The sequence below is a fragment of the Microcebus murinus genome, chromosome 6 (genome assembly GCF_040939455.1).
Source record: "Microcebus murinus isolate Inina chromosome 6, M.murinus_Inina_mat1.0, whole genome shotgun sequence".
In the NCBI taxonomy this organism is placed as follows: domain Eukaryota; kingdom Metazoa; phylum Chordata; class Mammalia; order Primates; family Cheirogaleidae; genus Microcebus; species Microcebus murinus.
In genome coordinates, this window is record NC_134109.1 from 44,141,525 (window position 1) to 44,160,631 (window position 19,107).

At 36.3% G+C, this 19,107-nt stretch overlaps 1 protein-coding gene across 1 annotated transcript; it reads left to right on the forward strand.

Annotated features, from left to right (window-relative positions):
* Positions 1–240: 240 nt before the first annotated feature.
* On the forward strand, positions 241–19,013 carry CNIH1 (cornichon family member 1). Its single transcript, XM_012758035.3, has 5 exons — positions 241–488; positions 4,304–4,372; positions 8,302–8,414; positions 9,478–9,621; positions 11,601–19,013. The coding sequence occupies exons 1-5, from the start codon at positions 408–410 to the stop codon at positions 11,626–11,628; spliced, it is 435 nt and encodes a 144-aa protein (XP_012613489.1). The 5' UTR covers positions 241–407; the 3' UTR covers positions 11,629–19,013.
* The last annotated feature ends 94 nt before the right edge of the window (positions 19,014–19,107 follow it).

The following is a 19,107-nucleotide window of genomic DNA, read 5'->3' on the forward strand; positions in this document are numbered from 1 at the left end:
GTAATTATTTATTTAGCTGTTCGTTTCCGGCATCATCTCTCAGTGCAAGTACTGTCTTATTTATCTTTGTATCTGAAGGGAGAAGCGTAGTATTTGGAACAAACTAGGCATTCATTCAATAAATATTTGTTCAATGAATAAACGCAAGAAGCAACGAAAAATTAATCTATCAACAGTGCGAGCAGTATGTGATTAAGTGCAAGTCGGACTCCGGCCATTAGAGGGCGCCGGGCGCGGCGAGCCTGGTGCGCAGGCGCGCTGGGAGGACGGGCGCCGCGGCGGCGGCAGCGGCGGCGGCGGAGGTGGCGGTAGCGGCTGTGGCCGGGGGAAGTGAATGGTTTTACCCAGAGGGCCCTGCGCCGCCTTTCTCCGCTGGCACCGGCGCTGCTGCCTGCTCCTCCCCGGCCATGGCGTTCACGTTCGCGGCCTTTTGCTACATGCTGGCGCTGCTGCTCACCGCCGCGCTCATCTTCTTCGCCATCTGGCACGTGAGTAGCCGGGGCCGGGAGGAGGAGGGCGAGGCGGCGGCGCAGCCTGCTCTCGCCCGGCCCGCGGTCGGGGCCGTGACGCCCCCGGAGGTCTGCGCGCCGGGATTGGGCCGGAGCGGCGCGGGCTGCGCGGTGACGGGGCTGCGGGCCCTTCCTGCGCGGAGCAGGGGCTGCAGGTCCGGGGGAAGCCGGGGCGCGCGGCCGCCCGGTGGATGCGCCGGCTGTGTTTCGGCCCAGGCCGCGCGCACCGCTACTCCTCCCCGGCTGGGTGGGGCGGCCGCGGTGCAGGCGGGCCCTGCGGGGCAGCGCTCCGCTCGCTCCGACCCTTGGCCGGCCCGCGGCCCCGGGGAGGATGTCAAGGGCGCGCCGAGCCGTGACACCGTGACGCGTACTTGGTGCAAATGAAGTTTTCCGAATTTTTATTGTTTAATACAGATTGCCTTTCTTTTAGGGTTTCCGCAGGGCTATGGCCAAAATGAGACAGTTATAACCTACTTTGGGTGAATTTCCAACTCTGCTTTCCAGCACTTGTTGGGGGCTCTTCAAATAAAATCACCTTTTTTCCGGATTCTTGTGTCCTGGTGAACTTTGATGCAAATTGAATTGATTTACTTTGTTGACTGCATCTGCGAGCTTTCCTCCTAAATCATACTTTGGCCGCGGGTTTTCTCAACTGTTAGTCTTCCAAGTCACCCCTGTGTTCAGGGTTGCTTGAGTTAGTAAGGGAGTTTTAATTTGATTTTGAAATTCTCAGAAACCTTAAGCTTCTCTAGGAAAGTATTTATTTCTATTATATCATCATCACTATTGTAGGATAGAAGCACATACTTACTGGGTCCTTAAAGAACAAGTTGTAAGATTCCTGTTTCTCTAGCACAAAATTAGAAGCATTGAGAGCCCTCTGGAAATCAACATTCATTAAAAATTTAGCACATATTTGCTTCTTTCTTCCCCATAGCCCAGTATGTTCTGGAATATTGGTCTTAATTTGAATGGGCATGTTCACTCGGTAGCAAATTTTAAGTCAGGTTTCATCATGCCCATAACAAGGATTTGTTACGAAATATATAGAGGGGCAGAGTGGTTTAAATAGCAGCAGTGTTTTGTGCAAAAAAAAAAAAAAAAGTCTCAAAGGACGGATATCACAAACCCATTCCCTTTTGTTAAACGGTGTGATAATGTTTATAATTATTTTAGAACCTGACTGCTTGTGTAGTGGGGAATGCTTATGTAGGCTGTTAACCAGGTTAGAAATAACTGCTACCTCAAAGTGCTTGTCATTTGGAACCAATAATTTGAAGAGCATCTTCGGCTCTTCTTTGGTAAAAGAGCAATAAATAATTTAGGAAGCCTTGCCTTAGCCTCTGATGAAACTAAAATGTGTCTTTCCTTTCATCTATAGATCTGGGTTTAAAGTCACTTTCTGTTTGATGGGTGCACTTTTTTTCTGGGATAATAGGTATTCTTAAAAGAGCTGTGGGGTGGCCTTTTTCACAAGTTTTACATTTTGAACCAGGTTGTGTTTGGCTTAAGGAAAACCTGAACTGCACTTTAAAAAAAAATGACTAATTTAGTTTCAGCTTTGAAATGAATATGTGTCTGGGTGAAGCAGATCATTTTGAGTCCTGTTATACAATTGAAAAGAAATTCATTTGTACCACAGATTAGTGGAGAGCTTTTATGCTTAGGGATTTCTTAGTTCCAAGAATTTTACTGTATCCTTTTGGAAACAACTCTAAATAACTGTATAGTTTTAATTTTTCTATTATCCACATAAACTTAAGCTTGTTTTCTTAGGTTTAGTTTAAGCGTCTTTCAGAAGACTCATTTTGAAATTTCAAGCATAAATTCCAAAAATCCTGTTTACAGTAATCACTGTTTTAGAGGATGTTTTTTATGCTGATGGTTTCATCTGTCATTTTACTCCTAATTCATGTATTTCATGTTGTGTGGAAAATAGAATTGAGGGCATAGATTGTTGGAAACCTAAAAATGCAGACGTCATCCTTAAAGTGTGTATCAAATTTGAAGGTATCCTGAATTGTGTACTTTGGGCATCTTCAGGGATTTATCAGTTATATTGTTTTCACGTGTCTATGGAAAATTTTGTGACGGTCTTTGTTCAGCCAACACAGCTGCATAAGGTTTGAAAACCACTAGTTTAAAAATCTCACAAGAGTTTTGAAAACTAACTTACAGCACTCAAACAGAAACCCATTCAGCAACATAACCAAAAGATCCCTTGAAGTCACCTGAAGAAAATGTCCAATTTTTTAAAAAGTTAGTTTTAAAGATAAGTTTTATATTCTGTTATTAAAATGGACCTTATTGTAGGCAAGTAATTGTATTTGTGGTTATTACTTTATTTACTTTATTACTAAAATGCATTGTAAAATGATATATCATGGCTAATATCAGGTACCTAACAATGTCTACTAGTAATTAGAAATTAGTATCTTCTAATTGCACATTTATATTTTGAACATTTACATGTGTTAGGGTCAGTAGTGAAGGAAAATCCCTTTTGATGAGTTCTGTACTTTTTGTTTTATCCCTAGTGCTATTTTTTTTTCACTTTTTTCCTTTACTCTTCCATTCAATATTTATTGAACACTTACCTATGTGTCAGGCAGTATTTTACATTTTAGGTTCTGGAACGTAGTAGTGAACACAACAGAAATCTTTGCTGTTTTGGTGATAACACTTTAATGTTTAATTATTTTCATTCTATTCCTATTTGGTTAGAATTTTTTAATAGGGCAGGTTGGTGAATTTTATAGAATTCTATAAAACTAAGAACTTTAAAAGGGAAATAAATAGGCATATTGAAAGCTAAAAATATGTAACTACTAATTACTGATAATATCGAGTAGCACTATCTCCCATATAAAGATATTCATTGTCCACCAGGGGAAGAGTAAATTAGATTGTGTGTCCCTTGGGTGACTAGTGGCAGTAACTAAACTGGCTCTCCCATAAACTGGCTGCCTTTGGCATCTTTCTTTGACACCTGAGTTAATGCCACAAAGTGGTGTGTAGTCCTTGTTTTGACTCTTAGTACATTTTGCTGTATAAATTGTTTTTTAGTGATCTTTGATGTTAAAACCACATTCCTCCAGAGTGTGGGCAAAAAGCATTCTTAGAAACGTATGTGTTAGGGCACAAATGGGAACAAATTGAAGAGTTGGAGTCCATCTCTAGTGTCCCAATGTGCACTGTGCCAAGAGAAGGACATGAGGGAGGGACATGCACAGATAAATATTATAAAAGTGGTCCTTCTCCTTGACAGTGTGTACTGTCACAAGCACACCTGTACATAAATACCATACATGTGAGAAACGCCATATTGGTGGCATTCTAAAGCCTGGTGTATGGAGATGTAGACAAGGATGTAATTATTTCTGCCTAAAAGGGTCAGGGAAACTTGCAGGAAAGAGTTAACATAGGAAGACAGCTTTTTTAGGATAAAGAGGAGTTTGGATAAATAGTCGTGTAAGTGGGGGAAAGATCATTTCAAGTAGAGAAAATAATTTGAACAGAGGCATTGAAGAAATTGAAAATGGAAGATATTTAGCACAGTGATCTTAGATCATTTTAGTGATAATGACACAAAAGTATTTTCAATTCTTTAAATCTGACTCTGGCTATTCTTGTTTTTAGCATATATTGAGTTTACTGTAAATTGGTACCTGTAATGCTGGTACACTTTTGTTTTTGTTTTATTAACTCTGTTCAGTGATTATTTGATGATAGGGCAGGTTTGTTGCTGCTTTTTATTAAAGTGAGTGGTCCTAACTGTTTTAATTTTATTTTAGATTATAGCATTTGATGAGCTGAAGACTGATTACAAGAATCCCATAGACCAGTGTAATACCCTGAATCCTGTAAGTTGTAATATAAGATTTATCTTTAGATTTTAAAAATGTATTTGTTTTTAACTTGATATAATTTGAAAATGGCCACCATTCTCAGTAGCATGTTATATTTGTATTTTTTGAAGTAGGCAGAATTAAAAAAATATTCTTTTTCCTGTCATGCTTGACTATTCTGACTATTATTAATCTGCTGGTGATCTTGTCAGCTGTCATACTAACATTCTTCCAATCTGCTTTTTACATTGTCGGCCAAAGACAGTTGAAAAGGTCAAAAAGATTAAAAGAGTCAAAATTGCATTAAAGGTGTGTACTGCTTTTTAGTTTAATGTTTTAATGCTATATTCATTTCATGGGGAGGGTTAGGCATTTGTTATTTGTAATGTTTTGTTCAGTGTGCTCGTTCATATGCCTGTTGAGGTTTATGATTTCATGAAATTTCACATTTTATGCAAATGTTTGCTTGCTGGCTCAGTCAAGTAGGGAAAGCTGTTAAATGCTTATGCATTTTTTTTTTAATCGTTATAGCCATGGGCACTTCTATATTAAATTACTTGGTGCAGTGTTTCAAAGTTGGTTAACATAAAATGACTTTAATAGATGGTGAGATTATTCTCTGGTTGTGACTTATTGTGAGGTACTATGCCAGTGAAATCTTTAGTATGGACGTATCTACCGTATCTAGTTTTATCTTTGGTTATGTGTATTCTGGAATATATTAATTCAGTCTTTCAAAAGCTGGTGTTTATTCAGAGCATTTTAGGTTCTAAGCGTTTTAGGTTTTAACCTTTTAGCTCTGTTCTTGGGCTTTGGGATCGTGCCTTAATGTTGTCCTTTGGATTCATAGTGTTAGAATTTTGTAGATAACAATTCATTTACAGATGTCTACAGTTATTTCCAGTGTATATACACTTTAAATTTATAAAACAGGTCTGTCTTACACTGAGCTGCCATGGATTTAGTGATAATGTGGCCCCATGGTGCTTAGGGTTTTCTTTATATTTGTGACTTCATTTAGGAAGATTCTCCTTTTGCCTGATTGGTAAGAAACTGAACAATTGTTTGTTAGAAAGCAGTGAGTATGTCTTCAAGAAATAGCATATAGTAATTCATCTTTAAAAATTACTTAATGATGAGAATTTGTGTAGATTTTAGTTGTCTACAACTCTAATGCACTAGTATGCTAAAGGTATTTTATTTGGAAAAGCATCTATAAAGTTAGTTTGCTACTTTATCATTGTTTTTCAGATAAATGTGAGTGATAGAATAGATTTCTAGTTTGTCTTTAGAGAACTGTTACAGTAAGACTTGATGTGGGTACAATTAAAACATTAACTTAATAGCTGTGTCTCTGCTTTTTTGAAACAAGATGTGAGAGGATGAATTTGCCTTCTTGTTGGAGATTAATAAGTGTTCATTGGAAAACATCTTAACCTTAGTAGTTGAAATTGTTACCAAGAAATGAAGACACTGAAATTTCTCCTTTTGACAGCTGTTTATTAATAGTATTCTATGTGCTTTGGTTTTTCATTACTTTAAATAACCAAACGACAGTGAGAATATCAGGTGAGGATTTTCCTGGGTGCCAGGCTCTGTGCTTTGCCTGAATCAATTGTACTTTGCCTGAATCTTTTCATTCAGTTTTCATGGCAATTCCAATAGGTGGGTATATTGTTATTCTCATGAATAGGAGAGTAAATGGAAGCATTGTTGGTGTAAGTTACTTTGCCCAAGATTATACAGCTAAGGTAGAGCTGAATTTGAACTGAGCCTGATTTTTGAAGCCCAAACTCTTGCAATTTCCTAAATCAATTTAAGAGGGGCTGATTTTATTTTAACATAGTATGTGATTCCTGGTTTTTCTTAATGGAAAGAAATTCCCACTGCGAAAGGTTGTGCTTGGGACATCCTAATGTTGCAGTAGGGTTGGAAGCACGTTTTTATAGCAGCACAAGTTGCAGTTTGGATAGGATAGGATGCCAATAATTGGCTGAATAGCAGTGCATCTGACAGTTTTCCCTATTTAAATTTGTTTTGACAGTTCTGCCAAAGTATGGGGGAAGACAAATATCATTATTTTTTAAATTGTGAACTTTAAGAAGAAAATATTATGTTTTGCATGTTTAAGTACTATCATTTCAGCCATATTTGCATGAAGTATTCTTTCTGGATATTACTTTTTATGTGAACCTTGGTTCTTAAATGGAATAATTTTTGTTACTTATGGGGAAATTTCATCATTGAAGAATGATTGGCGAAGACTGGTTTTTTTTATAAGAGATATGTAATAAATGTTTCTGGACTTGAGGAGAAGGAAGGGAGTGTGACATTTTTTCATATTAGAACTGCAGATTAGCTTCATTAACACTTTTATTAAAGTATATTAAGAGCAGTGGGGGTTATACTTAAAAATCATTCTTTCCTCAGACCTCTGTAAGGGTAGGATGAAACCTTGCATGAGGATTTGTTAGTTATCAGTTGGCTTTAGAGGGCTGAAATAGGCTTATTATATTTTAAGGAAAAATCCTGTAATTTAAACTAGTATTATAAAAGCAGCTCTAGGGGAATCCTAATGTATATTTTTCTTGGTTTGTCCTGGTTGTAGTCATAGGTTTTAAAGATGTCCCATGGCCATTTTCTTGTGTAGGGAATTTTGATCTTAAATAGACACTGGGTTAAAGAAGGTTCATGTTATTTACAAATTTATATATATATGCAGAATTTATCTTTTGTTATTTATTATATTGCTTAAGTTTATAGAAGATACCTGGTTAGTATTGTATATTAGTTGGCTTTACTGGGGTTTCATTTAAAATAATATTCATTAAAAAGTTCCCTCTACAGCTTTAAATTGGAAAGAGTAATTTGGGAGTATAATGATATTATTTCTGTAGCCATGGTTTCCCCTCAGGAATGATCTGATGATGCTGAGTATTCATATGATTTAAATTTGGTGTGAGGAAAACAATTGGGAAACTGGCTTCATAGCTGTGACTTCTAGGAATTTTTTTTGGCTGAAACTTGCAATGAAAGTTTTTGATAATTTATTTAACAAAGTGTTAGGCTTTAGGATGAGAAAGATAATTTGAAATAAAGCATTAAATTCTCATCATCTTATAAAAAGCATTCGACTTGAATTAATTTTTCTTCACTAAATGCTACCTACTACCAAAAGATTTATTTGGTTTTGGTCTTCTGCCATGTCTGTAGCATTTCATTGGCAAGTGGGTACACAGAAGCGGAAAGGCCACCATGTAAGAATGAGAACTCTAGAATCTGGAAAATTCTAATTTCATGGTTAAGAACTCAGTCTTTTCCCTCCTACATTGCAGAAAGCAAATCTTTTGCATTTGTGCATATTAGTGTTCTTCCCCCTTGACTGTGCTGAGATTATTGGCTGATTGGCTTTCCATTGAAAACTTACTTCTGTGGGAATGTGATGTGGTTTGCTGAATATTGTATATGTAGCATTCCTAGTTTTGTTAAAGGCTTAAAAACACTAATGTGTCAACTTCTAAAGGGGAGTTTTGTTTTTGTGGATTTTTTTTAATACCATGTTGCATGTGATCAGATACCTCATTTTTGTATTTTTATCATGTTGAATGGTGGAAAGAAAAAGTATTCCAGTTGACTAGCAAATAACTGAACAATCTGGGTGGTAACTTTGTATAATTTAACCTCTTGCTCTAAGAATGTGAGTTTTAAATTTAAGTCATTTATCTTATTATTTTAGTGCAAGCTATATCTTCTAGTCAGTTTGCTTGTAATCCTGCATTTTGTAAAATTTAAATATGGAAATAAAACTCAGTAGGATCTTTCATTTCTGATTCTAAGAAAACAATGAGTTTTCATTATGGAAACTTGGTTGCCACCTGCTTTCCAGATTAGTAATTGACTTAATGCCAAGGCATTTTGATAATGGGCTTGTGTTTTTCTTCCAGCTTGTACTTCCAGAGTACCTCATCCATGCTTTCTTCTGTGTCATGTTTCTTTGTGCAGCAGAGTGGCTTACACTGGGTCTCAATATGCCCCTCTTGGCATATCATATTTGGAGGTAATATTTAGATACACTTTTAATCTTTTTCCGAATTAAATTTTATTTACACTCTGGTTGATATGATTATCTTATATGCTAGTCACCTAAATGAAAATTGAAAATTAGTTGGCATTTATTTAAAAAAAAAATCAAGAGGATGAATAAAAACCTGTTTTAATACCTTACTTCATTACTTTTTAAAGGCATTTTTAAAAAAATTAGGTATAACTTACCTACAGAAATGTGCACAGGTCTGAAGTGTATAGCTCAATGAATTTTTACATATAAAAATGTAAAAATTTATACCTGTGAAACCACTACCCACATACAGATATACAACTGCTCCAGTCTCCAGAAGATTCCTAGTCATTTAACCCTATGTCTCCCAAGGCCAGTGACCTCTATCAAATTAGATTAGTTTTACCTATCTTTGAACTTCCTATAAATCAAAATGTACAGTGTGTGTCTAACTTCTTCATGCTTGTTTTATGACTTTACATAAGTTTGATTACTTAACAAAAGGCAATCACATTCCATAATGTGTTTTGTTTTAAATAGGCATGTCAAAATCTCATTGCCTTTGATTTTAGGAAATATATACTAAAGAAGTATTTAAGAGTAAAGTGGCATATGTGTAACAGACTCTGAAATGATTCAGAGAAAAATGTAGAGATAGAATGAAGAAGAGAAGGATAAAGGAACTGTGGTAAATACACATTTGGAATATATGAGTGAAACGTTCTTGCATCTTTTCTGTAAGTTTAAAATTATGTCAAGATAAAAAGTTAAAAGAAATCTTAAAAAAACTTACTTTTCTTTTTAGGTTTTTCCTATTTTTCTTGGATTTCTGAAAATGCAGAGGCCAAAATGACTTGTTTAGCTGCCCTGTTCTACTCATTTGGGGGCTCTAGTTTTAAAATTAAGATGATAAAAGGAAAGAATTCTACCTAGTAGTAAAAGTATACTTCCTTATATGGAACACCTCTCATTGTAACAAATATTTGAGAAGAAAAACCCTCTTTCCCATCCTGAACATTTGCTGCCCTTTCGGAGTGGCTAATAGACTGTGTGCTTATTGCAGGTATATGAGTAGACCAGTGATGAGTGGACCAGGACTCTATGACCCTACAACCATCATGAATGCAGATATTCTAGCATATTGTCAGAAAGAAGGATGGTGCAAATTAGCTTTTTATCTTCTAGCATTTTTTTACTACTTATACGGGTAAGTTTAAAACATTAAATGAAAATGTGATTTTGTTTTGTTACTTTAAGATAGGTGTCCTCAAACTCCAGCCCGAGGGCCACGTGCGGGTGTTTTTGCCCATTTGTTTTTTTACTTCAAAATAAGATGTGCAGTGTGCATAGGAATTTGTTCATAGTTTTTTTTTTTAAAACTATAGTCCGGCCCTCCAGTGGTCTGAGGGACAGTAAACTGTCCCCCTGCTTAAAAAGTTTGAGAACCCCTGCCTTAAGGGTTTGCAGGCATTATGGTCTTAACACCTTAAAATCCATTTGAAGAATAACTCAGTGTCTTGAATGGGTGGTAACAGTAGTGGCACAGTACACACCAGCAAATTCACAGCTGGTCAACGTAACACACACTGATGCTTGTCAAGGCAGCAGACTGGCCTGCAGTCAGAGACAGAAAGTTTGATCAGGGGTGCTGCTTCCCAAGTTTTCAGATATATTTAGTCAGTAAAGGACAGTCATTATCACCATGGCAAAGTGATCGTATTGAGAGGATAGGGCTATGTGGGTTTATAAAAGTTTCTGCTTGTCTTCAGTGACTTTCCAGAGATTATGTTTAATTTTTTCCTTATCATTCTTCATATACTGTGCACTTTGCCCATTATTTTCTGGTTTGCTTGATCTGAATGGGTGAATGAAAGAAATGGTTCTACCTTATGGAGTAGTGCAGATACTGATTTTTCTTCTGTTATACTGTGATGGATTCATCATGTTCCTCCATGTCAAGGTTTCTCAACTTTGGCACTGTCGACAACTCTGGGCTGAAGTAATAATTCTTTTTTGTGGGAGGCTGTCCTGTACGTTGTAGGATGGTTAGCAGCATCCCTGGCTTTTACCCACTAGATGCCAGTAGCACCCTCCTGCCTGTGTCATGACAACCAAAAATGTCTTTGGACCTTGCCAGCTGCCTCTGTGGAGCAGAATTGCCCTGATAGAGAACCACCACTCCAGATGTACTGTAGGTGCAGTAAAATGGCTGCTTGTGAAGACTAGAAAAGGTCAATGTTAAGTGTGGAATTATAATTTTCCTTAAAGCTATATAAATATACTTTTCTCATCTTTTTTGATATATAGTCAACTAGAAAGGGCTTTCTACCTGATTTTCAAAATATAAAAAAATTAGAATTAGCTGTTTAAGATGAAATTGTTGAAATAAGTAGGCACTTAAGACATATTTGTTGAAAGAAAAGAAATGAATGAGTAAATGATGAATTTGGAGAAGCTCATTGTGGGAGAGTGTTTACCAGGATATGGTGGCACTAGGACATTGTTCTGTTTTAAATTGTTGAGTTTGCTTGACTCCTTGCTTTGTATTTCTATTTAGAGATACATACTTTGAACCATTCCTCTGTGCCATCACTCTGAATGTAGAATTGCCCTTGGCAATTCTTAAGCCTAAATCAAATGGTTATTGCCTTTTATTTTGCTGGTTTGTCCCCTTGCCTTTTTAAACCCTGCTGTTATTGCTTAGAGCCTTTCTGTAATGGGAAAGATCCTTAATTGATCAGTCCCTTCTATAAAATGGGAATAAATACATTACTTGCCTTCTAGGACTGCTTGGAGGATTAAGTGAGGTAATGTATGTAAAAGACCTAAGCAGACCTGGCATGGAATGAGCCCTTTGGAGATGCTCACTCCTATTATTAGACACAGCTCCAGAGCGGTATGGTGTTTTGGATTGCTTCTCTCAGCTCTGATCCTCCATTAAGCTTTCAGCTGTGCTGTTCTACTTGCTAAAATTGGAAAGGAAATAGGGGACAACTACAGCACATGCACTGAGCCAAGTCCTATGTTAGGCAAACTCCATAAATGCAAATTAAAATCATTGTGAACTTGTCATTAGTCTTTTCATTTTCTCAGATACAGTTTGCTATATAAAGCAGACTCAACTTTTTTGTATTTAGTTTTTATAATTAGGAATGTTTGAATTAACAGCTTTTTTTCTTTTTCCAGCATGATCTATGTTTTGGTGAGCTCTTAGAACAACACACAGAAGATTCGGTCCAGTTAAGTGCATGCAAAAAGCCACCAGATGAAGGGATTCTATCCAGCAAGATCCTGTTTCCAAGAGTAGCCTATGGAATCTGATCAGTTACTTTAAAAAAATGACTCCTTATTTTTTAAATGTTTCCACATTTTTGCTTGTGGAAAGACTGTTTTCATATGTTATACTCAGATAAAGAATTTAAATGGAATTACGTATAAATTAATATAAAATGATTACCTCTGGTATTGACAGGTTTGAACTTGCACTCCTTAAGGAACAGCCATAATCCTCTGAATGATTGCATTAATTACTTAGTCCATTGGAAGCTTTTGTTTATAGGAATTGGTAGGGCTCATTTTGGTTTTATTGAAAGGACATCTAATTATAAATGAGCTATAGATATCAGGTGCTTCTGATGAGCTGGAAATGTATATCTGACTCGTGGGAAACTTCATGGGTTTCCTCATCTATCATGTAGATGATTATATATGGGTACATTTACAAAAATAAGAGTGGGGTTTTTTTCCCTTCAACTTGAATATTATCCCTATATATTGCATGAATGAGAGATTTCCCATATTTCCACCAGAGTAACAAATATACTTGCTTTAATTCTTAAGCATAAGTGAACATGATCTAAAAAATATGCTGAATTACTTGTGAAGAATGCATTTAAAGCTATTTTAAATGTGTTTTTATTTGTAAGACGTTACTTATCAAGAAATTTGTTATTATGCTTACTGTTCTAATCTGGTGGTAAAGGTATTCTTAAGAATTTGCAAGTACTTTAGATTTTCAAAACTGAATAAGAGAGAAAATTGTATAACCATCCTGCTGTTCCTTTAGTGCAATACAATAAAACTCTGAAATTAAGACTCATTTTCAGTGCATTGTTTTAAAGATTACAAATAGCTATTTCCTAAACTTGCTTAATCCATAATAAAGACATATTACTGTCATTTTTTAAAAAGTAGAGTATTAAGTTGTGGTTTTTCTTAAAAATACCATGCCTGGATCTAAAGAGGAAAATTTTTAAATGGCCATGCACATTACCCTCTGTTGTCATTTGATAATTTTCATAAACATTGATGGCACAGCATCATCATTTCTCTTACTAATTTGAAAAAATTGTGGCACTCAAAATGTTTTATTTATTTATTTTTCAAACAGCAATTTTAAGGTAAAGCGGCTTGTAAATTTTTCTGAGTTTTTGGTGCTGGTAGGGCAGGTAAATTATGGCTAAAGAGGTATAGGGGTAGGAACTATTTGAATACCGATATCTAAATGTTATTAATGGCATTTGTTGGTTTTCACAACTCTTAACAGGTATTCCCCACTCCCCCTTCCAGGGTAGAGGGGAGTTTGGTCCCAGACTATATTCATGTTTTTGTAAGCATTCTTGTGCTTCATTTGGGATGAGGAAGTGAATGCATATATAGTGTAAGTGGTTCAGAAATTTCTTGAACAAGGATCAAAGAAAGAAGAACTGATATATAGAAATTTCACATAACGATCAAGGGTGTTTGTGGAAGTCTTCTTGAATTAGATGCTGTTTTATTCTCTACTAGTGAAAAAGTGCTTTATTCCAGTGCTTCCCCACCTTCGCGAGAGAATAGCTGTTACTGTTTTGGGATTGGGTAATGGGGGGCAAGTATGTTGAAGAAGAGGATGTAGAACCAGAAGAGTTGAAGTTTCATAATCAGGAAAGCTTTAAAGACCTTGTATTTTATAGTCTGGGGAACACTTTAGAGGGATCTGACTATCATCAATTCATGCAGTAAAGTTTTGAGCACTTGCTAGGCACTGAAGATTCATGCCTTGAGTGTGAGCAATCAGTCAGTTTCTAATCCACCTAATTATGTCAGTACTCACTCATTTTTCTTTCTTGTTCACAAGTACTTTTGATCACGAGAGACCTAGCCAAGTCTGGTACAGTCCACATAGGTTTCTTGGGGCTGTTACTTCAATATTCCTGTCATAGTATTTTTGTGAAGACTTGCTGTCATAGCAAACAGTATTTTCCTTTATAAGTTTTACAAATATCCTTTTAATCTATTCCAGAATATTCTCCAGGATTAATGCAAAAAGTATACTGGTTGGAATTTGTGGAAGCCACTTCTATGCTTCCAAAATTAGATAGGTAGTCCTCAGCTGATGCTCAAAGATGATTGACAGACGAGGTTCACCCATCTCTGTGGTAGGTTGTTAGTTCCTGAGCATGTAAGTGATTAGAAGATTGAGCACTTGGATGCTCACATAATATCTACCCATGTTTACTGTTTGTGTTTTATGAAATTAAATCACCAAGAGAAAGCAGAAATAAAATACTTGCATTTGACAGTATCCCACTTGCTCTTTTCCTTGCTTTGAATTTAATTTGTTTCCCACATTAATATGTTTGGAGTAGCCCTAGCCTTCTGTTATTCCTGCAGGTTCAACTGAGGTTCAGTTATTAGCCTGGGTTTATAATCCTGTCCAGTTTATGTTAAGTGCTCCATGTGCAGTGTTAGCTATTTATTTAGGCACTAGTTTTGTTTTCCTTGTTACTTTTGATATTATGTGCTTCAGTTTATCTTTGAAGCTCTCAGAAACCATTTTCCCCATTTGTGCCTATTTTATTGCATCTAGTGTCACCATGGTTATATCTATACCAACAATTCTGTTGCTATGGATACTACAGATTCTCCTGAATTAAAAATCTTATGTTTAATAATAAATGTAGCCTGTTTAGCAGTTATTCTACTGAGTAGTAATATCATGGCAATATGCCCCTTTATTACTAAAGAGGTATAGGGGTAGAAACTATTTGAATACCCATATCTAAAGGTTATTAATGACATTTGATGATTTTCACAATGCTTAATTGATATTCCCCACTCCACATTTCAGGGTAGAGGAGAGTTTCGTCCCAGACTATATTCAAACTGCTAAATTGTTTGAAGTTTGAATTATTTTTCATGGGAAAGGGAAGTGATAGGAAATGACCAGACAGATCCACTTTTTTTTTTTTTTTTTTTGAGACAGAGTCTTGCTTTGTTGCCGAGGCTAGAGTGAGTGCCATGGCGTCAGCCTAGCTCACAGCAACCTCAAACTCCTGGGCTCAAGCAATCCTACTGCCTCAGCCTCCCGAGTAGCTGGGATTACAGGCATGTGCCACCATGCCCGGCTAATTTTTTCTATATATTAGTTGACCAATTAATTTCTTTCTATTTATAGTAGAGACGGGGTCTCGCTGTTGCTCAGGCTGGTTTCGAACTCCTGACCTCAAGCAATCCGCCTGCCTCGGCCTCCCAGAGTGCTAGGATTACAGGCATGAGCCACTGCGCTCGGCCCAGATCCACTTTTGACATGTATATGTTATCAAGTATTAGACAGTTTTTTCTTTTTTTTTTTTTGAGACAGAGTCTCGCTTTGTTGTCCAGGCTAGAGTGAGTGCCGTGGCATCAGCCTAGCTCACAGCAACCTCAAACTCCTGGGCTCAAGCGATCCTATTGCCTCAGCCTCCTGAGTAGCTGGGACTACAGGCATGTGCCACCATGCCTGGCTAATTTTTTATATATATATCAGTTGGCCAATTAATTTCTATTTATAGTAGAGACAGGGTCTTGCTCTTGCTCAGGCTGGTTTTGAACTCCTGACCTCGAGCAATCCGCCCACCTCGGCCTCCCAGAGAGCTAGGATTACAGGCGTGAGCCACCGCGCTCGGCCTATTAGACAGTTTTGAAGCCTTAACAATTCTCCTGTGAACTGTCAGACCTACCAGTCAAGTTCAAATATAGGGATGATGGTCTTTCACAAGGCAACAAAGTACGTGGTAGTTTGTAGCATGTGTCTCTTTTAAAGCCTGTTCAGTGTTTTCATGCTAATAGCTCTCATAGAAGAGCTCGTCTCTGCTCCCCATATCAACATATTTTGAAGGTATGTCAAATATTTGCATAGTAAGGAAATAGAACTGTATGTGCTTTGAAACTGGCAAAATATTTTCCTTTTTATGACATTTTTCTTTCAATTATATGTTCATGAAATGCGTTCATGGAATATTATTGCTGTGGTACAAATAATGACTTCTCTGTATCTCTCATACCTTGCAAGGGTGAGCTTTCATTTTAGGTGTGTCTGTATCTTAGCAGTATGATATATCAAGCCTATTCAAATAATGATCTGTATTAAAAAGTATAGAGGTTTTTTTTTTTATATATATATATCATTTAACATCCACAAATGTGCATCTCTCAGTAATCAGTTTATTAGTATAATTATAAACCAGAAATTTTGATGGCAAAAATATTCTAAAACAACACTCCTCTGAGAGGGGAAAATATTGATACTTTGTTTAGCATTGTTCATAAAAGTACTCATGTTTATCCTTTTTGGAAATATTGATTATATTAGTCTTAAAATAATTCTAAGTTCTCTTGCTCAAATCAATCATTGATCTGCAGTCAGACCAGTAGCTTATAAGTCTTTGGTATTAATAGTATAGAAGTATAGTTTAGAAGATGGTTCTGAACTAATACTCCAGAGTAATGACAAGAGAAAAAATGTGGTTCTATTTCTGGATATATTGACTAGTTTTCTTATAGCAGTTTTACTCTAAAATTCAGAGTTCTAAAGCTACATGTCTAAAAGGAGTAAATAACTGCTGCTTGTTCTCCTGGTGTTGGAAAATAATATTAACCATATATGGTGATCTGTGAGATTGGAGTGAAGGTTTTGTCCTGCATTAATTTTATTAACAAACATTGTAGAAGATGTAGAGGACATTTTTTTTTAATTTTTAAATTTTTTAAATTATTTTTATTTCTTTTTCTTTGCCAGAGATCTATTATGTAGTGAATGTAGAGGACATCTTGACATGCAACAGTGAAATGCATCTCTTATAATGTTAATTATACAATGCTTTTTCTAAATATTTAAATTTCTTTGGTTGCCATGTTCATGTACTCTGGAGAAGAAAAATTTCTTAAATAGACTGATGACTAGGGAGAACCTAAAACTACTAAGAGAAACATAAAATGTGGTTAGTTATCTATGCTCATGGTTTATTAAAATCTGAGTTAACCTTAATGGTGCTATACCACCGTCCAAAGAAAATGCCCTTAGGTAGCCCTACCTTACTTCTTAGAACCTTGCTTATTTTACTTTTGTATATTTAATAAAAACTGTCTTAAATGTTTCCTTGTGTAGTTTATGGATAATGGTTAAGTCTGTGTGTCAATGTCAAATGTTGCTAACTTTGGCTTACCTCTCTGATCAGGACTCTAGATTGTCCCTCTGCTGTCTTCCCCACCGCCCCCCCAATTGTGTTGGGGTATATCACACAGGTTAGGTAGGGAAAATACTTTTCCTGGAATGTTGGAATTATGTTATTCAACTCAATAATTATTAATATTTCAGTAGTTACATCTCACATTTCTGTTATGGAGTAATTGATATTTTCCCTCATACTTAGTATTAAAGTAGTTTAGTCAAACATTTTAAGCGTAGAAGGCTTAATTGGCACTTACAGAAATTGAGATATGCATGCACTTTGAAAATTCAGTTGACTATAAAAGGATTTGATTAATCTATGCCAATATTTTTTCTCCATTTTCCTAAGTATTCATGAATAAGCTATATATTGGGTGAAAGTTAATACAGATATTCTTTGGATTATGTTGGGTTATAAACCCATCATAAATTGAAAATGCATTTAATACACTTAATCTACCAAATATAGCCTAGCCTATCAGCCTAATTTAAATGGGCTAAGAGCACTTACATTAGGCTACAGTTGGGCAAAATCATTTAATACAAAGCCTATTTTATAATAAAGTGTTGAATATCTCGTGAAATTTATTGAATACTATACCGAAAGTGGGAAAAAATGTATGGGTACTTGAACTATAGTTTCTACTGAATGCCTATCACATTCACACTGTCATAAAGTCAAAATATTCTAAGTTGAATTACTGTAAGTTGGGGACTGTATAGGATTTGCTAATGTCAATTTTAATGACTACCTAAGGTTTCATTATGATTTTAGATTGTATTTAGTTGTAATGCCAAAATCACAGAGAAGGCCAGTTATTGCAGTGTGTGCTTTAAAAAAATAACTTTCTTGCTATAATGTTGGGCATTATACGAGAAAAGAAATCCTTAGGTTAAACATTTAGATACTGGTGGGATATGTGATGCTCCTCTTTTCCTCAGTATCTTCATAGACTCTTAAGTTCTAGAAGCAGTGTATATATAAAAGTAGTCAGCTTTCCTTATCCACAGGTTCCTCATCCATGGATTCAACTGAACTTGGATTAAAAATATTTGGGAAAAAACCCAAAGTACAAAGGAAAATGATACTATATAACAACTGTTTACAAAGCCTTTACATTGCATTAGGTAATATAAGTGATCTAGAAATTATTTAAATTATATGGGACAATACACATAGGTTATATATAAATATACCATCTTATATAAGGGACCTGAACATCCATGGATTTTAGTATCCACTGTGGGTGGGGGCTCTGGAACTAATCCTGTGAGGATTCCAAGGGATGACTGTATTAGAATATTGACTTTTATATCACAGTACATACTGGTGCTCTGGTCTGAAGTTCCCAAACAGCACTGGTAATCATTTTGGTGTATTCCCTAATGAAAGTAATTCATTGTCAGCGAGAAGAGTATGAGACAAAATAAGGCTTTTGGTCATTATATGATTATTTAAAAACTAAATTGTGATGTGGTAAAACTTTGTCCTTTGTGGAAGTACGAATGGGTCTGCAACCTGGTGGTAATAGCCAAATGACCCAATGTTCAAATGTGTGAATACCAGTAGCCAAGAGAGCCACGGGACTACTGTGTGCTGTACTGACACCACTGATGTCTGTTAAAACAGATAGATGGCTTTGACTCATTGTGTAATCCTTGTCTCCAGCCCAAATGGCTGCTTTGGGTAGCTGCAAGTTGAATTTAAACAAAAAGATAGGTTCAATAGTATAGGGTGAGGTGAAGGAGTATGAAAATTAGACATTGTTAATCTGTAGCTAAATACTCTATAAATGTGAAAGAGGGATTAAATTCATTCTTTGTAGTTCCTAAGGTGGAAAAAAGTAGAGCAGGTGTCTGAACAAATAAATTCTTCATCTCTGAAAATGTTCCAGCATATTTTGAATAAAGACATGTGGTATTGGGAGGGAGGTGACCAGAAGGCTCGGGATCATTTACAATTCTGTAGTCTATGAAGTGAAAAACAGTGGAAGAGGGCTAACGCAGTAGCTCATGCCTGTAATTCTAGCACTCTGAGAGACCAAGGCAGGGGGATTGCTCGAGGTCAGGAGTTGGAGACCAGCCTGAGCAAGAGTCAGATGCCATCTCTACAAAAAAAAAAAGAAAAATTAGCTGGATGTGGTGGTACACACCTGTAGCTCCAGCTACTGGGGAGGCTGAGGCATGAGGATTGCTTCAGCTCAGGAGTTTGAGATTGCTGTG